The sequence below is a fragment of the Salvelinus fontinalis genome, unplaced genomic scaffold, assembly GCF_029448725.1.
Source record: "Salvelinus fontinalis isolate EN_2023a unplaced genomic scaffold, ASM2944872v1 scaffold_0178, whole genome shotgun sequence".
Classification (NCBI taxonomy): Eukaryota; Metazoa; Chordata; class Actinopteri; order Salmoniformes; family Salmonidae; genus Salvelinus; species Salvelinus fontinalis.
In genome coordinates, this window is record NW_026600387.1 from 65,910 (window position 1) to 87,774 (window position 21,865).

The 21,865-nt window shown below is 40.9% G+C and overlaps 3 protein-coding genes across 3 annotated transcripts in view; 2 read left to right on the forward strand and 1 right to left on the reverse strand.

Moving 5' to 3' along the window:
- LOC129844134 (zinc finger protein 664-like) overlaps positions 1–21,865 on the reverse strand; it is a 188,144-nt gene that overhangs the window by 22,078 nt on the left and 144,201 nt on the right. The gene's annotated exons all lie outside the window — the stretch shown is intronic.
- Positions 1,671–8,002, forward strand: LOC129844127 (zinc finger protein 135-like). Its single transcript, XM_055912534.1, has 2 exons — positions 1,671–1,683; positions 4,964–8,002. The coding sequence occupies exons 1-2, from the start codon at positions 1,671–1,673 to the stop codon at positions 6,358–6,360; spliced, it is 1,410 nt and encodes a 469-aa protein (XP_055768509.1). The 3' UTR covers positions 6,361–8,002.
- LOC129844137 (zinc finger protein 239-like) lies at positions 11,164–20,271 on the forward strand. Its single transcript, XM_055912546.1, has 2 exons — positions 11,164–11,711; positions 17,561–20,271. The coding sequence occupies exons 1-2, from the start codon at positions 11,435–11,437 to the stop codon at positions 18,379–18,381; spliced, it is 1,098 nt and encodes a 365-aa protein (XP_055768521.1). The 5' UTR covers positions 11,164–11,434; the 3' UTR covers positions 18,382–20,271.

Consider the following 21,865-nt stretch of genomic DNA (forward strand, 5'->3'; position numbering starts at 1 on the left):
TTATGGATGTAGTGTATCTGGTAATGAGGAAACCACTAGTTATGGATGTAGTATATCTGGTAATGAGGAAACCACTAGTTATGGATGTAGTATATCTGGTAATGAGGAAACCACTAGTTATGGATGTAGTATATCTGGTAATGAGGAAACCACTAGTTATGGATGTAGTATATCTGGTAATGAGGAAACCACTAGTTATGGATGTAGTATATCTGGTAATGAGGAAACCACTAGTTATGGATGTAGTATATCTGGTAATGAGGAAACCGCTAGTTATGGATGTAGTATATCTGGTAATGAGGAAACCACTAGTTATGGATGTAGTATATCTGGTAATGAGGAAACCACTAGTTATGGATGTAGTATATCTGGTAATGAGGAAACCACTAGTTATGGATGTAGTATATCTGGTAATGAGGAAACCACTAGTTATGGATGTAGTATATCTGGTAATGAGGAAACCACTAGTTATGGATGTAGTATATCTGGTAATGAGGAAACCACTAGTTATGGATGTAGTATATCTGGTAATGAGGAAACCACTAGTTATGGATGTAGTATATCTGGTAATGAGGAAACCACTAGTTATGGATGTAGTATATCTGGTAATGAGGAAACCACTAGTTATGGATGTAGTATATCTGGTAATGAGGAAACCACTAGTTATGGATGTAGTATATCTGGTAATGAGGAAACCACTAGTTATGGATGTAGTATATCTGGTAATGAGGAAACCACTAGTTATGGATGTAGTATATCTGGTAATGAGGAAACCACTAGTTATGGATGTAGTATATCTGGTAATGAGGAAACCACTAGTTATGGATGTAGTATATCTGGTAATGAGGAAACCACTAGTTATGGATGTAGTATATCTGGTAATGAGGAAACCACTAGTTATGGATGTAGTATATCTGGTAATGAGGAAACCACTAGTTATGGATGTAGTATATCTGGTAATGAGGAAACCACTAGTTATGGATGTAGTATATCTGGTAATGAGGAAACCACTAGTTATGGATGTAGTATATCTGGTAATGAGGAAACCGCTAGTTATGGATGTAGTATATCTGGTAATGAGGAAACCACTAGTTATGGATGTAGTATATCTGGTAATGAGGAAACCACTAGTTATGGATGTAGTATATCTGGTAATGAGGACACCACTAGTTATGGATGTAGTATATCTGGTAATGAGGAAACCACTAGTTATGGATGTAGTATATCTGCTAATGAGGAAACCCCTAGTTATGGATGTAGTATATCTGGTAATGAGGAAACCACTAGTTATGGATGTAGTATATCTGGTAATGAGGAAACCACTAGTTATGGATGTAGTATATCTGGTAATGAGGAAACCACTAGTTATGGATGTAGTATATCTGCTAATGAGGAAACCACTAGTTATGGATGTAGTATATCTGGTAATGAGGAAACCACTAGTTATGGATGTAGTATATCTGGTAATGAGGAAACCACTAGTTATGGATGTAGTATATCTGGTCATGAGGAAACCACTAGTTATGGATGTAGTATATCTGGTAATGAGGAAACCACTAGTTATGGATGTAGTATATCTGGTAATGAGGAAACCACTAGTTATGGATGTAGTATATCTGGTAATGAGGAAACCACTAGTTATGGATGTAGTATATCTGCCTGCAGCAAAAATGGTGAACAAAGGTTTTAGTTTTTCACAATGTCATTTACAGGTTGCTTATTAGTGCATTTCACACTACTTTGGATTATAATTGTAAGGCTAATTTGAATGTCCTGTTTAATATAATGTTTGAATGAACTACAGATTCATGAACTACAATTTAGCAAATTAACTTCTTCTGGCTGCAAGCCCGACGTCGGTACACTTATGACAACAGCCAGCTCAAAGTGCAGGGCGCGAAATTCAAAATATATATTTTTTTAAATATTTAACTTTCACACATTAACAAGTCCAATACAGCATATGAAAGGTACACATCTTGTGAATCCAGCCAACATGTCCGATTTTTAAAATGTTTTACAGGGAAGACACAATATGTAAATCTATTAGCTAACCACGTTAGCAAAAGACACCACTTTTTTTACTCCACCAGTTTTTTACTCCATCAGTAGCTATCACAAATTCGGCCAAATAAAGATAAAAATAGCCACTAACCAAGAAACAACTTCATCAGATGACAGTCTGATAACATATTTATTGTATAGCATATGTTTTTTCAAAAAATTTGCATATTTCAGGTATAAATCATATTTTACATTTCAGCTACAATCAGAAAGTGCACCGAAAGCAGCCATAATATTTACAGACACCAACGTCAAATAGCTAATTACTCATCATAAAACATTTCCGAAAAATATATAGTTTGCAGCAATTGAAAGATAGGCAACTTGTGATTCCAAACAATATTTCCGATTTATTAAATGTTTTACAGCGAAAACAAAATGTATCGCTATATTAGCGTAGCCACAATAGAGAGACACATTTGGGCGCCCACGACCCGTTCACATGCACGACAGATATATGAAATAACATCATAAAATGAGTCTTACTTTGGCTGATCTTTCATCAGAATGTTGAAACATGTGTCCTCTGTCCAGATGAGTCGTTGTTTGGATTCAGAATGGCAAATATCCCTCTTCAATTAGCATTGAAAGTAGCCAAGTGGCACAAATCTCTCAGACGTAAACACAGTCATACGACGGAACACGGTAAAACTCCCGAAAAAATTTCAATAATCTGATTAAAACCTGTTATGGCTGCACGCTGAATATTGAAAAAACTGGAAAATGTGTGCACATTTTCAAACGGCCTCCTAAGAAACTTTTTATTTTCCAATATGCATATATTTACTACTGTTGGATAGATAACAGTCTGTAGTTTCTAAAAAGGTTTGAATTGTTTCTCTAAGTCGAACAGAAATATTTTTACAGCCATTTTCCCAGCCGAATTGAGTTTCCCAAAATGCGATGTGTCTCTTTAAGACCCTCTCTATAAAAGGCCATTTGACTTGGGACCATAGGGACACGTCAGAGGCGTACGTCAGACTGTAATGCGGAAGTGAGAATTGAAAGGGGTCGAATATCTCGTCCCTGGACTGAATAACAGAACTTCTTGTGAGACCTGCGCAGTTAAAATAAAAATCCGGGCGCGAAGGATAATTTGATCTCGGCTTCTGGAACAAGGTAGATAACTTTGAATATGATGCCTGACTACGATATTATTTGCTACATGTCACAAAATCATCCTAAAGGTTGTTTTTTCAATATACTTTAATTATATTATTGCAATTTATTCTGGACTTTAGATGTGAAACGACGGAAGAATTTTTTGAAGAAACGCTTTCTGGCGCAGCAATGCTACCGTGCTAGCTAACCAAAGAGGGAAATCATTCGTTCTGGAACCCAACTAAAGACTCTACTGGACATTGGACCCCGTTACAACATTCTGATGGAGTACCAAGAAAGATAAGACCCAATTTGGGATGCTTTTTCATATATATGTCGAACTGTTGAATGCTAACGCTGCTAACTATGCTAGGCTAGCGCTTGACTAGAATCAATGCTGCCTTATGCTAGCTTATGATGTTAGCTAATATAACGATATATTGTGTTTTCGCTGTAAAACACTTCAAAAATCGGAAATGTTGTCTGTATTCACAAGATATCTGTCTTTCATTAGTTATCCACCATATGTTTTTCTGAAATGTTTTATGAGGTGTAATTAGTAGCCGACGTTGGTGTATGTATTTTCTCTGGCTACTCCCGGCTGGATTCAGACTGTAGCTATGTATTAGCATTTTTGGGTAGCATCAATGTAAAACAGATTTATAGCTAAAATATGCACTTTTTATGAACAAAACATAGATTTATTGTGTAACATGTTATATGACTGTCATCTGAGGTCGTTTTTTCTGGGCTCTTTAGGTTGGTTTTAGTTTATTTCGGTTGGTTGTGCATGCTACTTCAATCATAATTCATACTTCATAATCATAATTCATACGTGTCTGTCCACTTTTGTATTTGGTGGTGAGCTAACATAAATATATGTGGTGTTTTCTCTGTAAAACATTTAAAAAATCGGACATGTTGGCTGGATTGACAAGATGTTTATCTTTCAAATGCTGTATTGGACTTGTTAATGTGTAAAAGTTAAATATTTTTAAAAAATAGATTTTGAATTTCGCGCTCTGCAGCTGTTGTCATTTTCGGTCCGAGGTCGGGCTTGCACCCCAAACAGGTTAAACTATATTGAAAAAACATTCATTACGATGATTTGTTCACATGTAAATGTATGTAAATCTGCCCGTACTCCCTGCCCGTTGAGAATCGATTCACATTTAGATGGAATATTTGTAAATGTAAAAAATCCGAGCCGGAGATCATATTCACCTATAACGACGGTTTTCCAGGTCAAACTTCAGGCTTCAAAAAAAAAAATGATGGCGTACCTCTCACTCCAAGAGGTTGTATTCAATCCCAGAACGAGATATTCAAGTCCTTTCTGCTCTCACTTCCGCATGACACCCAAGGGAAGGTGTATGACGTGTTTCTATAGTCCCAAGTGACATGCCCTTTTATAGACAAGCTCTTGAAGAGAGACCTCGCTTTTGGAAATCTCACTTCCGGATAGGAAATGGGCTGCAGAAAGAGTTCTGGTTCACTTAGAGAAATAATTCAAACGGTTAAAGAAACTAGAGAGTGTTTTCTATCCAATAGTAACGATAATATGCATATTGTACGAGCAAGAATTGAGTAGGAGGCCATTTGAAATGGCCACCTCTTTCCAGGTTACTCAGTGCTGCCCCTTGCAGCCATAAGAAGACAATTGTCAAATAACTTTAACATTCATTACAGACGTCAGTTGTTGTACAACATCATGGCTACACTTTTGGCATCACCTTTTACAATGGATTTCCGCTGTTGTGGGCCTTTAACCATCTGTCTGACTTTGTCATTCACACAGGAAAGAGACGGGACTATCGTGGATCCTCTGGGAATCCTCAACAACCTCATGATGCTGAAGAGGCAGAGAAGAGTCTCTCCAGATCAGAACACCTCAATAAACACCTGCAGAGATCCACAGGGAAGAGAACTCACTGCTGCTCTGACTGTGGGAAGAGATTCACCTCATCAGGCATTAAAATTCATCAGAGAACACACACAGGAGATAAACCATTTAGCTGTGTTCAATGTGGGAAGAGTTTTGGTCAATCTTGCCATCTGATTCGACACCAGACAATACACACAGGAGAGAAACCTTACAGCTGTGATCAATGTGGGAAGAGTTTTGGTCATTCTGGCAATCTGACTCAACACCAGAGAACACACACAGGAGAGACACCTTATAGCTGTGGTCAATGTGGGAAGAGTTTTGGTGCATCTAGCACTCTGACTATACACCAGAGAACACACACAGGAGAGAAACCTTACAGCTGTGATCAATGTGGGAAGAATTTTGGTCGATCTGGAGAGCTGACAGTGCACGAGAGAATACACACAGGAGAGAAACCTTATAGCTGTGATCAATGTGGGAAGAGTTTTACTACATCTGGCAATCTGACTTTACACCAGAGAATACACACAGGAGAGAAACCTTATAGCTGTGGTCAATGTGGGAAGAGTTTTACTCGGTCAACCAACCTGATATCACACCAGAGAACACACACAGGAGAGAAATCTTATAGCTGTGGTCAATGTGGGAAGAGTTTTGGTGCATCTAGAACTCTGACTATACACCAGAGAACACACACAGGAGAGAAACCATATAGCTGTGATCAATGTGGGAAGAGTTTTGTTCAATCTGGCCATCTGACTCTACACCAGAGAACACACACAGGAGAGACACCTTATAGCTGTGGTCAATGTGGGAAGAGTTTTGGTGCATCTAGCACTCTGACTATACACCAGAGAACACACACAGGAGAGAAACCTTATAGTTGTGGTCAATGTGGGAAGAGTTTTACTACATCTAGCAATCTGACTCTACACCAGAGAACACACACAGGAGAGACACCTTATAGCTGTGGTCAATGTGGGAAGAGTTTTGGTGCATCTAGCACTCTGACTATACACCAGAGAACACACACAGGAGAGAAACCTTATAGTTGTGGTCAATGTGGGAAGAGTTTTACTACATCTAGCAATCTGACTATACACCAGAGAACACACACAGGAGAGAAACCTTACAGCTGTGGTCAATGTGGGAAGAGTTTTACTACATCTGGCCATCTGACTCTACACCAGAGAATACACACAGGAGAGAAACCTTATAGCTGTGGTCAATGTGGGAAGAGTTTTGGTGCATCTAGCACTCTGACTCTACACCAGAGAATACACACAGGAGAGAAACCTTATAGCTGACAAGAGACAAAGATCTCTGATCAAAGGAGTTATTTCGTGATATCAATGAAATGATGTCACAATGTAGAATGTTTTAACATTGTAGTAGGACTATTTTAATGATGTCATAATGTAGAACCCTAAATGTTTGTCCCCTGTTCTATTGATTTCAGCATGATATGGATATTAGCATCAGGGGGAAAATCCAGGCTCTGAAATGAAAGAGTACTATTTATGTGATTTAACAAAAAGTGACTAACACAAAAAGAGCTGTGTTACATTTACCGTGTTGGTGACCCACTTGAATCAAAATGCAACACCTCAAAATGTAGCTAGCCGTTTTCTACAAGTTGTCCTCTAACCAGGGATGTACACATTACTCCCAGATTCCGTTTGGTTTTTGAGCTATTAGTTTTAACAGGACGTGCAACCTCATCTCCATCCTGTCACACAGTTGATTTCAACATGATATCGATGAGTGATGACAAATAAGTGTTGCGTTCCTTTGTTTAGCGACCCCTAAATTTAAATGCATCACTCCAAAATGCAGGTTGTCCTCTAACCAGTGAGGTAAAATATATCTTCCATTTCCATGTGTTTTTTTAGTTCCATGTGTTCCAAGGGGACGAGAGTTCTAGAATCTAGTGAGTTTTAGGAAGACAAGAATTCTAGAAGCTAGTTTTGAAAAGCTAGAAAAATACGTTTTTTTTCTTGTTTTTAATTGTTGATGGTCAGTAGACACCATTTTTATATTGGTGAAGGTGAAGCATTGTAGTTGATTATAATGTGAAATGGAAGTTGTTTTCTGTTGGTGGTGAGCATTCTCTTAAGGGGGGAAGGTGTTACAGTCTTTGGTTTTTCATTTATGTTTTGAGGTTGGACTTTTCCACGTCTAGCTCGTTAGCACGTAGGGCGCACTGATTGGTGTCACCTCGTTATTCAGTATGTGTTACACCTGTGCTGGCTTGTCCATCTCGTTAGTGGGAAGGTGTTTCACCTGAGCTGGTCCAGGTTCTATTTAAGAGTGTCTGGCCCAGTGCTCCAGTTGTCTTGATAGATGTGGAGAGTCAACACCTTTAGTTGCTCCACCTTTTTGGTTTGCTTCCTGTCTTTAAGTTTGGTGTGGGTTTTTTCTTTTGTTTGCGTCTTCTTGGGCAGATTTAGTGGGTCTCATGGTGGGTGTCTTTTAGGTCCCAGTTGTTGTTACTAGTCAACTTTCAGTGGACACTGAGAGCAAAACTGCAACATTATGTTATAATACTTTTATTGCATCAACTGGTTGTTTTATGCAACAGAATAGAGGGTTCCTAGAACTATTGTGTCTGTGTGTTCTACTGCGGATGGGCCTCTGGGAGATAACACTGACAGGAGATTTACAATGTCTTTTGGGTGATTAAAACCTAAAGAGACCACATTCCAGGGCATGAGTTACTGTTTCTGTTCTATATGGTACCAGGGAGAGATGAACCCCTCCTAAAAAAAAAATACCTTGAATTTTGCATTGCATCCAATAATATTTTAATCAATGGCATTTCCTTAGGCTGCTCATTAGTCTTTCAGTTGTTAGTTTTCTGTTTGTTGTGTACTAAATATTTCATTTTTTTATTTGTTTTTTCTTGTGAAGCCATTGTGTTGCATCCATGTCTGAAATGTGCTGTATAAATAAAGCTTGATTTGATTTCAACAAATTAACCCAATGACTGACCAATCAAAAGACTCTTGGTCCCTCTTAGTATTTGTTAATGAATAGAATACAGTATATACATATGAGATGAGTAATACATAGACTAAGATACAGTAGAATAGGATAGAATACAGTATATACATATGAGATGAGTAATACATAGACTGAGATACAGTAGAATAGGATAGAATACAGTATATACATATGAGATGAGTAATACATAGACTGATACAGTAGAATAGTATAGAATACAGTATATACATATGAGATGAGTAATGCATAGACTAGGATACAGTAGAATAGGATAGAATACAGTATATACATATGAGATGAGTAATACATAGACTAAGATACAGTAGAATAGAATAGAATACAGTATATACATATGAGATGAGTAATACATAGACTAGGATACAGTAGAATAGGATAGAATACAGTATATACATATGAGATGAGTAATACATAGACTAAGATACAGTAGAATAGGATAGAATACAGTATATACATATGAGATGAGTAATACATAGACTAAGATACAGTAGAATAGTATAGAATACAGTATATACATATGAGATGAGTAATGCATAGACTAGGATACAGTAGAATAGGATAGAATACAGTATATACATATGAGATGAGTAATACATAGACTAAGATACAGTAGAATAGGATAGAATACAGTATATACATATGAGATGAGTAATACATAGACTAAGATACAGTAGAATAGGATAGAATACAGTATATACATATGAGGTGAGTAATACATAGACAGATACAGTAGAATAGGATAGAATACAGTATATACATATGAGATGAGTAATACATAGACTAAGATACAGTAGAATAGAATAGAATACAGTATATACATATGAGATGAGTAATACATAGACTAAGATACAGTAGAATAGAATACAGTATGTACATATGAGATGAGTAATGCATAGACTAAGATACAGTAGAATAGGATAGAATACACACCCGCTTAACCCGGAAGCCAGCTGCACCAATGTGTAAGAGGAAACACCGGGCGACGCTTGGCCAATTGTGTGCCGCCCTATGGAACTCCCGATCACGGCAGGTTGTGGTACAGCCCGGGATCGAATCCGGGTGACGCCTCTAGTGACGCCTCTAGCACTGCCATGCAGTACCTTAGACCGCTGCACCACTCAGGTCTATAGTGACACCTCTAACACTGTGATCTAGTACCTTAGACCGCTGCACCACTCGGGTCTATAGTGACACCTCTAACACTGTGATCTAGTACCTTAGACCGCTGCACCACTCAGGTCTATAGTGACGCCTCTAACCCTGTGATACAGTACCTTAGACTGCTGCACCACTCGGGTCTATAGTGACAACTCTAACACTGTGATCTAGTACCTTAGACTAAAAGTGGAATTTTGACATTATTACCGTTATATCAACACACTCAACACTCCCAACTATAATTCTCTTTGGCACCGTAGACATATAGTGACTACTTGATTCCATGTGACATTATTACCGTTATATCAACACACTGGACACTCCCAACACCCCCAACTATAATTATCTTTGGTATCGTAGACATCTAGTGACCACTTGACTCCATGTGACCAAACATTTCTGAGGCTGAGTCTCAAATAGTCGCCTGTTCCTTTTAATAGCCGGGAAATAGCACACATAGCAAATACATTTTGGGTCTAAATTAAAAGAGCTACAATTATAGTTTAATTACATGTTTTAAATAAAATGTCCATAATATCTGCATTAATACGAACGAGCTACAAAAATCTCTGAAACTGGAAACACTTATCTCCCTCACTAGCTTTAAGCACCAACTGTCAGAGCAGCTCACAGATTACTGCACCTGTACATAGCCCATCTATAATTTAGCCCAAACAACTACCTCTTTCCCTAGTGTATTTATTTATTTATTTATTTAAGCTCCTTTGCACCCCATTATTTCAATCTCTACTTTGCACATTCTTCCACTGCAAATCTATCATTCCAGTGTTTTACTTGCTATATTATATTTACTTCGCCACCATGGCCTTTTTTTGCCTTCACCTCCCTTATCTCACCTCACTTGCTCACATTGTATATAGACTTATTTTTCTACTGTATTATTGACTGTATGTTTGTTTTACTCCATGTGTAACTCTGTGTGTTGTATGTGTCAACACATAATAATACATAAACATGTAGGAGCAGTATAGACCTAGTCTTTTCATTATATACAACAACATGATGTATTGTTACACCATGTAGGAGCAGTATAGACCTAGTCTGTTCATTATATACATCTACATGATGTATTGTTACACCATGTAGGAGCAGTATGGACCTAGTCTGTTCATTATATACATCTACATGATGTATTGTTACACCACGTAGGAGCAGTATAGACCTAATCTGTTCATTATAGACATCTACATGATGTATTGTTACACCATGTAGGAGCAGTATAGACCTTGTCTGTTCATTATATACATCTACATGATGTATTGTTACACCATGTAGGAGCAGTATAGACCTAGTCTTTTCATTATATACATCTACATGATGTATTGTTACACCATGTAGGAGCAGTATGGACCTAGTCTGTTCATTATATACATCTACATGATGTATTGTTACACCACGTAGGAGCAGTATAGACCTAGTCTGTTCATTATATACATCTAGATGATGTATTGGTACACCATGTAGGAGCAGTATAGACCTAGTCTGTTCATTATATACATATACATGATATATTGTTACACCATGTAGGAGCAGTATAGACCTAGTCTGTTCATTATATACATCTACATGATGTATTGTTACACCATGTAGGAGCAGTATAGACCTAGTCTGTTCATTATATACATCTACATGATATATTGTTACACCATGTAGGAGCAGTATAGACCTACAGTAGCTTGCTAATTATTTCGATTTAGTTTGACTTAATGTAACTGCCTTAAATATGCTGTGGTAAACATTTTTTATTCGCACTAATCAATCAACACATTCCTGTCTTTGTATGTCTCAATATTATTGTATTATTTAATTACATATATTTACAATAATCTTTGTCTGAAAATAAAATATGATCCTCAACTGCGTTTCTCCTCCAGTCAGCAGACGGCGATGTGCGTCTTTCAGGCGACGCTGCCAGCGTGACGTATAATCTAGTGGACGGTTCTTCATAAACAGCTCGTCAACCACCTCGGTAGCTTGCTAGCCAACATAGCCGAAAGATTCAAGCTATTTATACGCTTTCGGTGTATATTAGCTACTGTGTTTTCGACACACTTAGGTCGTATCTACTTGTTAACCTATTTAATATTACGTTATTTTGTATTAGTCAGCTATAGTAGCTGGCTGGTTAAGTTAGCACTAGCTTAGTCGCTAATGATAGCTAGCTAGCTAACATCCCCGACCATGAGGTCAGTAAGCTTCTCCCCTCCTGTTAAAGAAGAGGTCTGCTGGACGGAGAAAGAAGCTCTGGGGCTGAACATTGTCGTGAAAGAGAAGGAAGAGGAGAATGTCACAGTTAAAAAAGAAGAGAAAGACGTTTCAGTGAAAGAAGAGGATGTTACAGTGAAAGAAGAGGAGGAAGAGAAAGAGGAGGATGCAGTTTTTGTAGTGAAGAAGGAAAGGGAGATTACTGTCACATTGGAAGATAAAGAGGAGGAGATGGGAGATCTGATTAACACCAGTAAGTACCGCCTTAAATGTGTTTTTTACTTTGGATATTCGGAGTTGGCTCGTCAGTACCTCTTCAACGGAGGGCCCAGGATGATGACTGATATGTCTAGAATCAGACGACGTAGAGAACAAGCTACCCCTTGTTTTCTCTGTTCCGTTTCCAAAAAGTGACTTAACATATATATTTGAGAAGGGTCTATCTGCTGACCGCAGACTGCGGGGCACTGCATGTAGTGATTTTCATGTAGTGATGTTTTACTACACACCGTGCCCCCCAATAGTGCCATGTGAGAGTTGGGTTGGCTACACCAAAGATTATGGATATACTGACAAGATGTCTCTCCGCCCTAACAAGGGGAGTCGTTGTCCACAAAGCTGCGCTGTGGGTTGTCTAGCTCCCGCCTATCCTTTCTTTGGATTGGTGGATTCATCTTATTATTGTAATCTATTGTTTATATTCTATGAGGGTTGTTGACGTCAACCGTCTGTATTCAATGGAGACAGATGCTAAGCTACAAGCATGAATATGCACCGCCTGTATTCAATGGAGAGAGATGCTAAGCTACTAGCATGAATATGCACCGCCTGTATTCAATGGAGAGAGATGCTAAGCTACTAGCATGAATATGCATAGCGATCTGGAGACAACTCCTATAGTGTTTTTATCAAAGTTGTCGGTATGTCACGTGTCCACATAACAACTTAGTCATTACGAAACTTCTGTTAGATCAAGTAAACTTCACATAGCATATAAGCCATTAATTTTGTTTTTGAGCAAATTCAACATTTTCCACATTGGGTTGATCATTTTTTTACTTGGATACAACCTACTGTAGCCTACTGTAATCTACTGGCATGACCTAGAGAGACACAACCTACTGTAACCTACTGGCATGACCTAGAGAGATACTACCTACTGTAACCTACTGGCATGACCTAGAGAGACACAACCTACTGTAACCTACTGGCATGACCTAGAGAGTTACAACCTACTGTAACCTACTGGCATGACCTAGAGAGTTACAACCTACTGTAACCTACTGGCATGACCTATAGAGATACAACCTACTGTAGTCTACTGGCATGACCTAGAGCACAGGTGTCAAACTCATTCCACGGGGGGCCGAGTGTCTGCGGGTTTTTGCTCCTCCCTTATACTTGATTGATGAATTAACATCACTAATTAGTTAGGAACTCCCCACACCTGGTTGTCTAGGGCTTTATTGAAAGGAAAAACCAAAAACCTGCAGACACTAGGCCCTCCATGGAAGGAGTTTGACACCCCTGACCTAGAGAGATACAACCTACTGTAATCTACTGGCATAACCTAGAGAGTTACAGCCTACTGTAGCCTACTGGCATGACCTAGAGAGTTACAACCTACTGTAACCTACTGGCATGACCTAGAGAGTTACAACCTACTGTAACCTACTGGCATGACCTAGAGAGTTACAACCTACTGTAACCTACTGGCATGACCTAGAGAGATACAACCTACTGGTATGCATGCATTTTTAAACTTTTTCTCTCACTTTTATGGGGTATTGTGATGTCATTATGATGTTTTCTGATGTCATTATGTCTGAAGATTGATCATTTAAAAAAAAATGTAATCCATAAGGCTGTGCTGTAACAAAATGTGGTAAAAGGGAAGGGGTCTGAATGCATGTATGTTGTCCTGGGGTGTCGCAGATTTAAAAAGATATATATATATTTTCTTTCTACCAATTGATTGGTTGAAATGTTATGACGTGTATTTTTCCATATAGACACATAGAACTATATAGAACTTGAACTGAACTTATGCTTCAAGCGTTTGATTAAATAATTAACGCAAATGACCTGAGCCAGAGATCAATATAACCAGAAGCCAGAGATCAATATAACCAGAAGCCAGAGATCAATATAACCAGAAGCCAGAGATCAATATAACCAGAAGCCAGAGATCAATATAACCAGAAGCCAGAGATCAATATAACCAGAAGCCAGAGATCAATATAACCAGAAGCCAGAGATCAATATAACCAGAAGCCAGAGATCAATATAACCAGAAGCCAGAGATCAATATAACCAGAAGGAAATAACCAACCGACCTGCTGCTGGCCTTCCTAAATTCTGACGTTATGCTCCTGAAGTTTCCCGTAAAATCGGCAAACTTTTTCAATTTCCATTCAGAGTGACAATTTATCTGACCATTTCTACCGATCTTCGTGCCAGTTAGGAACGAGTTACAACACCTGTTTGGCCCCGCCACTTCCTGGGTCGTTGAATTAAATTTAAGGAATAAATTTGAGTCTCACGCTCATCACCTGTGGAAGACGGGGCTTCCAGCGAGGCGTGGATTTAATAGTATGTTGTACCTAGTTTCCCTCCTTCAGGGAACAGTAGAACAGTAGAACTTCAACTTAAATACTGGATCTTGCTGTCGGACAGTTTTTTTTGTATTCAGATCTCTGAAATGCTCTCTAACTACGTAACATTTAGTGGCTCCTTATGTTACGCTGGGAAAACAGTTTTCATGGGCACAGAAATCCTAAATAATTTCAGAGTTTACTAAATCCAATGGTTGTAACCGAGAGTCACCTTAACTTTATTTACAACACCCAAATAGATGCTGTCATTAACGCGGTTCTTCAATAATTACACAATTCTTAATACTGTAGCTGTTACAGTCACATGTTCAACTATCATCAGCTGATCCAGGAAATCATTTTCTGAATGACAGTAAAATGACAAACATCACGACATGCAACAACAACCAAAGTGCTTCTTCATTCATTACTCTTGTAAAGACAGTTATGCCGTGCTCCACGTTGGATCCAACATCGCTAACAAATTGATGTTTATAATGTTATTGTCTGCTTGATTTAATGTAGGGCCTCGTTAGTCTGTTTGGACACAGAGATACTTTGCTCATAATGTGTAGAGAACTGTTCCTTGATGGATGGGCTATTGTACTACACACAGAGCTATTTTCCGTTATTCAGGACATTTAGAATGACAACACATTACAGAGTAGCCTAGTGGGATTATTCACAAAATTATCTGGTGATCAGGTTATGAAATGTCATGACAAAGACATTTTAGTTTCCATGTTTCACCTGTAAATATTAAATTATTTATAGTCATCGGTCTATGTTATTGTTAGGTGAAGTTATGGGTCCTACAGTAGGTCTATGTTATTGTTAGGTGAAGTTATGGGTCCTACAGTAGGTCTATGTTATTGTTAGGTGAAGTTATGGTTCCTACAGTAGGTCTATGTTATTGTTAGGTGAAGTTATGGGTCCTACAGTAGGTCTATGTTGTTGTTAGGTGAAGTTATGGGTCCTACAGTAGGTCTATGTTATTGTTAGGTGAAGTTATGGGTCCTACAGTAGGTCTATGTTATTGTTAGGTGAAGTTATGGGTCCTACAGTAGGTCTATGTTGTTGTTAGGTGAAGTTATGGGTCCTACAGTAGGTCTATGTTATTGTTAGGTGAAGTTATGGGTCCTACAGTAGGTCTATGTTGTTGTTGGGTGAAGTTATGGGTCCTACAGTAGGTCTATGTTATTGTTAGGTGAAGTTATGGGTCCTACAGTAGGTCTATGTTATTGTTAGGTGAAGTTATGGGTCCTACAGTAGGTCTGTGTTATTGTTAGGTGAAGTTATGGGTCCTACAGTAGGTCTATGTTATTGTTATGGGTCCTACAGTAGGTCTATGCTGTTGTTAGGTGAAGTTATGGGTCCTACAGTAGGTCTATGTTATTGTTAGGTGAAGTTATGGGTCCTACAGTAGGTCTATGTTGTTAGGTGAAGTTATGGGTCCTACAGTAGGTCTATGTTGTTGTTATGGGTCCTACAGTAGGTCTATGCTGTTGTTAGGTGAAGTTATGGGTCCTACAGTAGGTCTATGTTATTGTTATGGGTCCTACAGTAGGTCTATGCTGTTGTTAGGTGAAGTTATGGGTCCTACAGTAGGTCTGTTATTGTTAGGTGAAGTTATGGGTCCTACAGTAGGTCTATGTTGTTGTTAGGTGAAGTTATGGGTCCTACAGTAGGTCTGTTATTGTTAGGTGAAGTTATGGGTCCTACAGTAGGTCTATGTTGTTGTTAGGTGAAGTTATGGGTCCTACAGTAGGTCTATGTTGTTGTTAGGTGAAGTTATGGGTCCTACAGTAGGTCTATGTTGTTGTTAGGTGAAGTTATGGGTGCTACAGTAGGTCTATGTTGTTGTTAGGTGAAGTTGTGGGCCAATTTGTTAAACACTTAATGTACAAACCCTCAGTTTCACGCTGATGGCAAAGCTAGCTAAAGAGCATTTTACTGGTTGAAATGTTTTATAAGTATAAAGCAGTTGATTTGCGACAATAACACAAACATATTAAGCAGGAGATTCAAACGAGCGTAACAGTTGTAATCCAATAGTAATGTGAAATGCACTCATCAGCAACCTGTAAATGGAGGCTATTTTTGCTGTCAGCCTATGAGAACTCCCCTGAGTTTTCCCCCACGGTGGTGAATTAGTGAATAGACACAGAGCTTAATGTGAGTTTCCTTGAGTAGCACTCCTGATCTTGCGCTGTAATATTCAGAATACATTGTGGAAAACTAAAATCTTTGTTCACCATTTTTGTTCCAGACAGATATACTACATCCATAACTAGTGGTTTATACCACCCTGCATACCACTGCTGGCTTGCTTCTGAAGCTAAGCAGAGTTGGTCCTGGTCAGTCCCTGGATGGGAGACCAGATGCTGCTGGAAGTGGTGTTGGAGGGCCAGTAGGAGGCACTCTTTCCTCTGGTCTAAAAAAAATATCCCAAAAATATCCCAATGTGTAGGGTGCCGTCTTTCGGATGGGACGTTAAACGGGTGTCCTGACTCTCTGAGGTCATTAAAGATCCCATGGCACTTATCGTAAGAGTAGGGGTGTTAACCCCGGTGTCCTGGCTAAAATCCCAATCTGGCCCTCAAAACCATCATGGTCACCTAATAATCCCCAGTTTACAATTGGCTCATTCATCCCCCTCCTCTCCCCTGTAACTATTCCCCAGGTCGTTGCTGCAAATGAGAACGTGTTCTCAGTCAACTTACCTGGTAAAATAACGGTAAAATAAATAAATAAAATTACCAGATGTACTACATCCATAACTAGTGGTTTCCTCATTACCAGATATACTACATCCATAACTAGTGGTTTCCTCATTACCAGATATACTACATCCATAACTAGTGGTTTCCTCATTACCAGATATACTACATCCATAACTAGTGGTTTCCTCATTACCAGATATACTACATCCATAACTAGTGGTTTCCTCATTACCAGATATACTACATCCATAACTAGTGGTTTCCTCATTACCAGATATACTACATCCATAACTAGTGGTTTCCTCATTACCAGATATACTACATCCATAATTAGTGGTTTACTCATTAGCAGATATACTACAGCCATAACTAGTGGTTTCCTCATTACCAGATATACTACACCCATAACTAGTGGTTTCCTCATTACCAGATGTACTACATCCATAACTAGTGGTTTCCTCATTACCAGATATACTACATCCATAACTAGTGGTTTTCTCATTACCAGATATACAACATCCAAAACTAGTGGTTTCCTCATTAGCAGGGAGGTGTTTCTGCAATCAAATTGTGTGTGCATCGCCCTCGTGCTGCAATTTTAGCAAATACAGAAAGGGGCCTTTTTTGGAGATCAAAGGTCGTCTGCCACACGGCTTACGTTTTGACTGTCTTAAAACAATTGTAAAGTAATTTAACAGACCTCTGGGCATCACCTTTTACCTCAAATAAACAGTGGATTTCTGCTGTTGTGGGCCTTTAACCGTCTGACTTTGTTGTTCACACAGGAGAGATACGGGACTATCGTGGATCCTCTGGGGAGCCTCAACAACAACATGATGTTGAAGAGGCAAAGAAGAGTCTCTCCACATCAGAACACCTCAAGAAACACCAGTGGAGACCCACAGGGAAGAAATCTCACCGCTGCTCTGACTGTGGGAAGAGATTCACCTCATCAGGCATTAAAATTCATCGGAGAATCCACACAGGAGAGAAACCTTACAGCTGTGATCAATGTGGGAAGAGATGTTCTACATCTGGCCATCTGACTGTACACCAGAGAATACACACAGGAGAGAAACCTTACAGCTGTGATCAATGTGGGAAGAGTTTTTCTTCTTCTAGCAGTCTAACTAAACACCATAGAACACACACAGGAGAGAAACCTTATAGCTGTGATCAATGTGCGATGAGTTTTAGTCAATCTGGCTCTCTGACAGTGCACCAGAGAACACACACAGGAGAGAAACCGTTTAGCTGTGGTCAATGTGGGAAGAGTTTTGGTCAATCTTGCCATCTGGTATCACACCAGAGAACACACACAGGAGAGAAATCTTATAGCTGTGATCAATGTGGGAAGAGTTTTTCTTCTTCTAGCAGTCTAACTAAACACAATAGAACACACACAGGAGAGAAACCTTATAGCTGTGATCAATGTGGGAAGAGTTTTAGTCAATCTGGAGATCTGACACTGCACCAGAGAACACACACAGGAGAGAAACCGTTTAGCTGTGATCAATGTGGGAAGAGTTTTGTTCGATCTGGCCATCTGACAGTACACCAGAGAACACACACAGGAGAGAAACGTCTTAGCTGTGACCAGAGATAATCTGATAAAAGATCTCTGATCAAATATCAAAACATTTATATATGAAGGAGTTGTTTCATGATATCAATGAATTAATGTCTCAATGTAGAATGTTTTAATATATAGTATATTAATATACTCTGCAGTAAGTCAGTCAGAATGTCACAGTGTAGAACCCTAAACGTTTGCCAATTGATTTCAACATGATATGGACATTAGGCTCATTGGGAGAAATCCAGGCTCTGAATTGAAAGAGTACTATTTTTTTGATTTAACACAAAGTGACTTACAAAAAAAGAGTTGTCCTCTAACCAGTGATGTACACATTATTCCCAGAATCAACGGATTTCTGTAACAGTCCTGACCTGTTTTATGTTGTTTTTATGTGTTTATGGTCAGGGCGTTAGTTTTGGGTGGGCAGTCTATGTTATTTGTTTCTATGTTGGTTTTGGTTTGCCTGGTATGGCTCTTGATTAGAGGCAGGTGGTTTGCGTTTTCCTCTAATCAAGAGTCATATTTAGGTAGGGCATTCTCACTGTTTGTTTGTGGGTGATTGTCTCCTGTGATGTCTTCGTCGTTGTCGATGTTATTCACTTTCGGAGCTGTATGGCTGTTCGTGTGTTTTGATGTAACGTTCCTGTCCGTGAGTTTACGTTTAGTGATGTGAGTTTATGTTCAGGTTTCGTTCTACGTCGTTTTGTTATTTTGTAAGTTTGTTAAAGTGTTTGTTTTCGTGTTGCCATCATCATCAGTTTTCGTTGTTATAAAATAAAAGATGGCTTATTTCCCTGAAACCGCATTTTGGTCTGAAGATCCTTCTCTCCTCACCTCTTCCGAGGATGAGGAAAGCGACAGCCTTAACAGAATCACCCACCAACAAACAGAGACCAAGCGGTATGGGAATGCTCGACGGAGCAACAAGAACTTCTGGACTTGGGAGGAGATCTTGGACGGTAGAGGACCTTGGGCTCAACCAGGGGAATATCGCCGTCCAAAGGAGGAGTTGGAAGCAGCGAAGGCTGAGAGGCGCTGGTATGAGGAGGCAGCGCGACGACGCGGTTGGGAGCCCGTGAGTCAGACCAAAAAATTTCTTGGGGGGGGCACACGAGGAGTGTGGCAAAGCCGGGTAAGATACCCGAGCAAACTCCCCGTGCTTATCGTGGAGGTAGAAGGCGTCGTACTGGTAAGACACCGTGTTATGCGGTAAAGCGCACGGTGTCCCCAGTACGCGTGCTTAGCCCAGTGCGGGCTATTCCACCTTGCCGCACTGGGAGGGCTAGGTTGGGCATCGAGCCGAGTGCCATGAAGCCGGCCCAACGTATCTGGTCTCCAGTACGTCTCCTCGGGCCGGTGTACATGGCACCAGCCTTACAGGTGGTGTCCCCGGTTCGCCTGCATAGCCCAGTGCGGGCTATTCCACCTCGCCGCACTGGCAGGGCTACGGGGTTCATTCAACCTGGTAAGGTTGGGGAGGCTGGGGAGGCTCGGTGCTCAAGAGCACGAGTCCTCCCTCACGGTCCGGTATACCCGGTGCCACCTCCATGTACCAGTCCTCCGGTGGCAGCCCCCCGTACCAGGCTGTCTCTCCGGGTTCTCTCTCCTGCTGTTTCCTCCTCTCCAGCGCAGCCAGTGCCTAGACCACGCACCAGGCTGTCTCTCCTTCTCCTCCCTACAGAGCCATCCGTCTCCCCAGCGCCATCTGAGCCATCCGTCTCCCCAGCGCCATCTGAGCCATCCGTCTTCCCAGCGCCATCTGAGCCATCCGTCTTCCCAGCGCCATCTGAACCATCCGTCTTCCCAGCGCCATCTGAGCCATCCGTCTCCCCAGCGTCATCTGAGCCATCCGTCTCCCCAGCGCCATCTGAGCCATCCGTCTCCCCAGCGCCATCTGAGTCATCCGTCTGCCAGGAGCCTGCAAAAGCCGCCCGTCTGCCTCTCCCTTTTCACTCCCTCTCTCCGCCTCTCTCCCTTTTCACTCCCTCTCTCCGCCTCTCTCCCTTTTCACTTCCCCTCTCCGCCTCTCTCCCTTTTCACTCCCTCTCTCTCCCTTTTCTCTCCCTCTCTCTCCCTTTTCACTCCGCCTCTCTCCCTTTTCACTCCCTCTCTCCGCCTCTCTACCTTTTCACTCCCTCTCCCTCCCTAAGAACTTCCCATTTGAATCAATAAAGATTGCAGTTGTGGGTGACTATCTGGGTGGAGCAGACTGGGAGGCTGGTATTCTGACCTGTGCTGGAGCAGACTGGGAGGCTGGTATTCTGACATGGGCTGGAGCACACTGTGCTGGAGCAGACTGAGAGGCTGGTAAGTTGACCTGTGCTGGAGCAGACTGAGAGGCTGGTAAATTGACCTGTGCTGGAGCAGACTGAGAGGCTGGTATTCTGACCTGGGCTGGAGCAGACTGGGAGGCTGGTATTCTGACCTGGGCTGGAGCAGACTGGGAGGCTGGTATTCTGACCTGGGCTGGAGCACACTGTGTTGTAGCAGACTGGTAGGCTGGTGCAGTGTCATCAGGCTGTGTGGTGGAGGCCATCCTGTTCTCGGGTTCTGCTTGTGTTATGCCAACCACCAGGTCATTATTACCACCAGGTCATTATAACCACCAGGTCATTATTACCACCAGGTCATTATTACCACCAGGTCATTAGAACCACCAGGTCATTAGAACCACCAGGTCAGGGAGAAAAGACTCACCTTGTCGCTCAGGTAGGGTATCAGCCTGAGCTATTTAAAAACACTTTTTCAACAATTCAAGATGGCAGTTAGTTTAGTTTGATGTAAATAAAGATAGCTGAGAAGTGGGACTGTGTCATTGTTTCTGACAAGATCTCTCATTGATCTCGGGTTCAGCCACCAGGGGGCACCAAACCTCTTTGAAAAGTTCATGTGAATAGTTACCACTTCTCAGGAGATGATAGACTTAGCCTTTCAAATGTTTTGTAATGATGGGATGGCTATTGAACAGAACTTTAAAACCTGGTTTTCTTGTATGTACCAGTTCATGAAATCACACATTTGACCTTTATGCTCACTGAGTCTGTACATAGTCAAAGCTTTCCTTAAGTTTGGGTCAGTCACAGTGGTCAGATTCTGCCCTTTCTCCACCTCTCTCCCTTTTCACTCCCTCTCTCCGCCTCTTTCCCTTTTCACTCCCCTCTCTCCGCCTCTTTCCCTTTTCACTCCCCTCTCTCCGCCTCTCTCCCTTTTCACTCCCCTCTCTCCGCCTCTTTCCCTTTTCACTCCCCTCCGCCTCTCCCTTTTCACTCCCTCTCTCCGCCTTTCTCCCTTTTCGCTCCCTCTCTCAGCCTCTCTCCCTTTTCACTCCCTTTCTCCGCCTCTCTCCCTTTTCACTCCCGTCTCTCCCTTTTCACTCCCTTCTCTCCGCCTCTCTCCCTTTTCACTCCCTCTTTCCGCCTCTCTCCCTTTTCACTCCCTCTCTCCGCCTCTCTCCCTTTTCACTCCCTCTCTCCGCCTCTCTCCCTTTTCACTCCCTCTCTCCGCCTCTCTC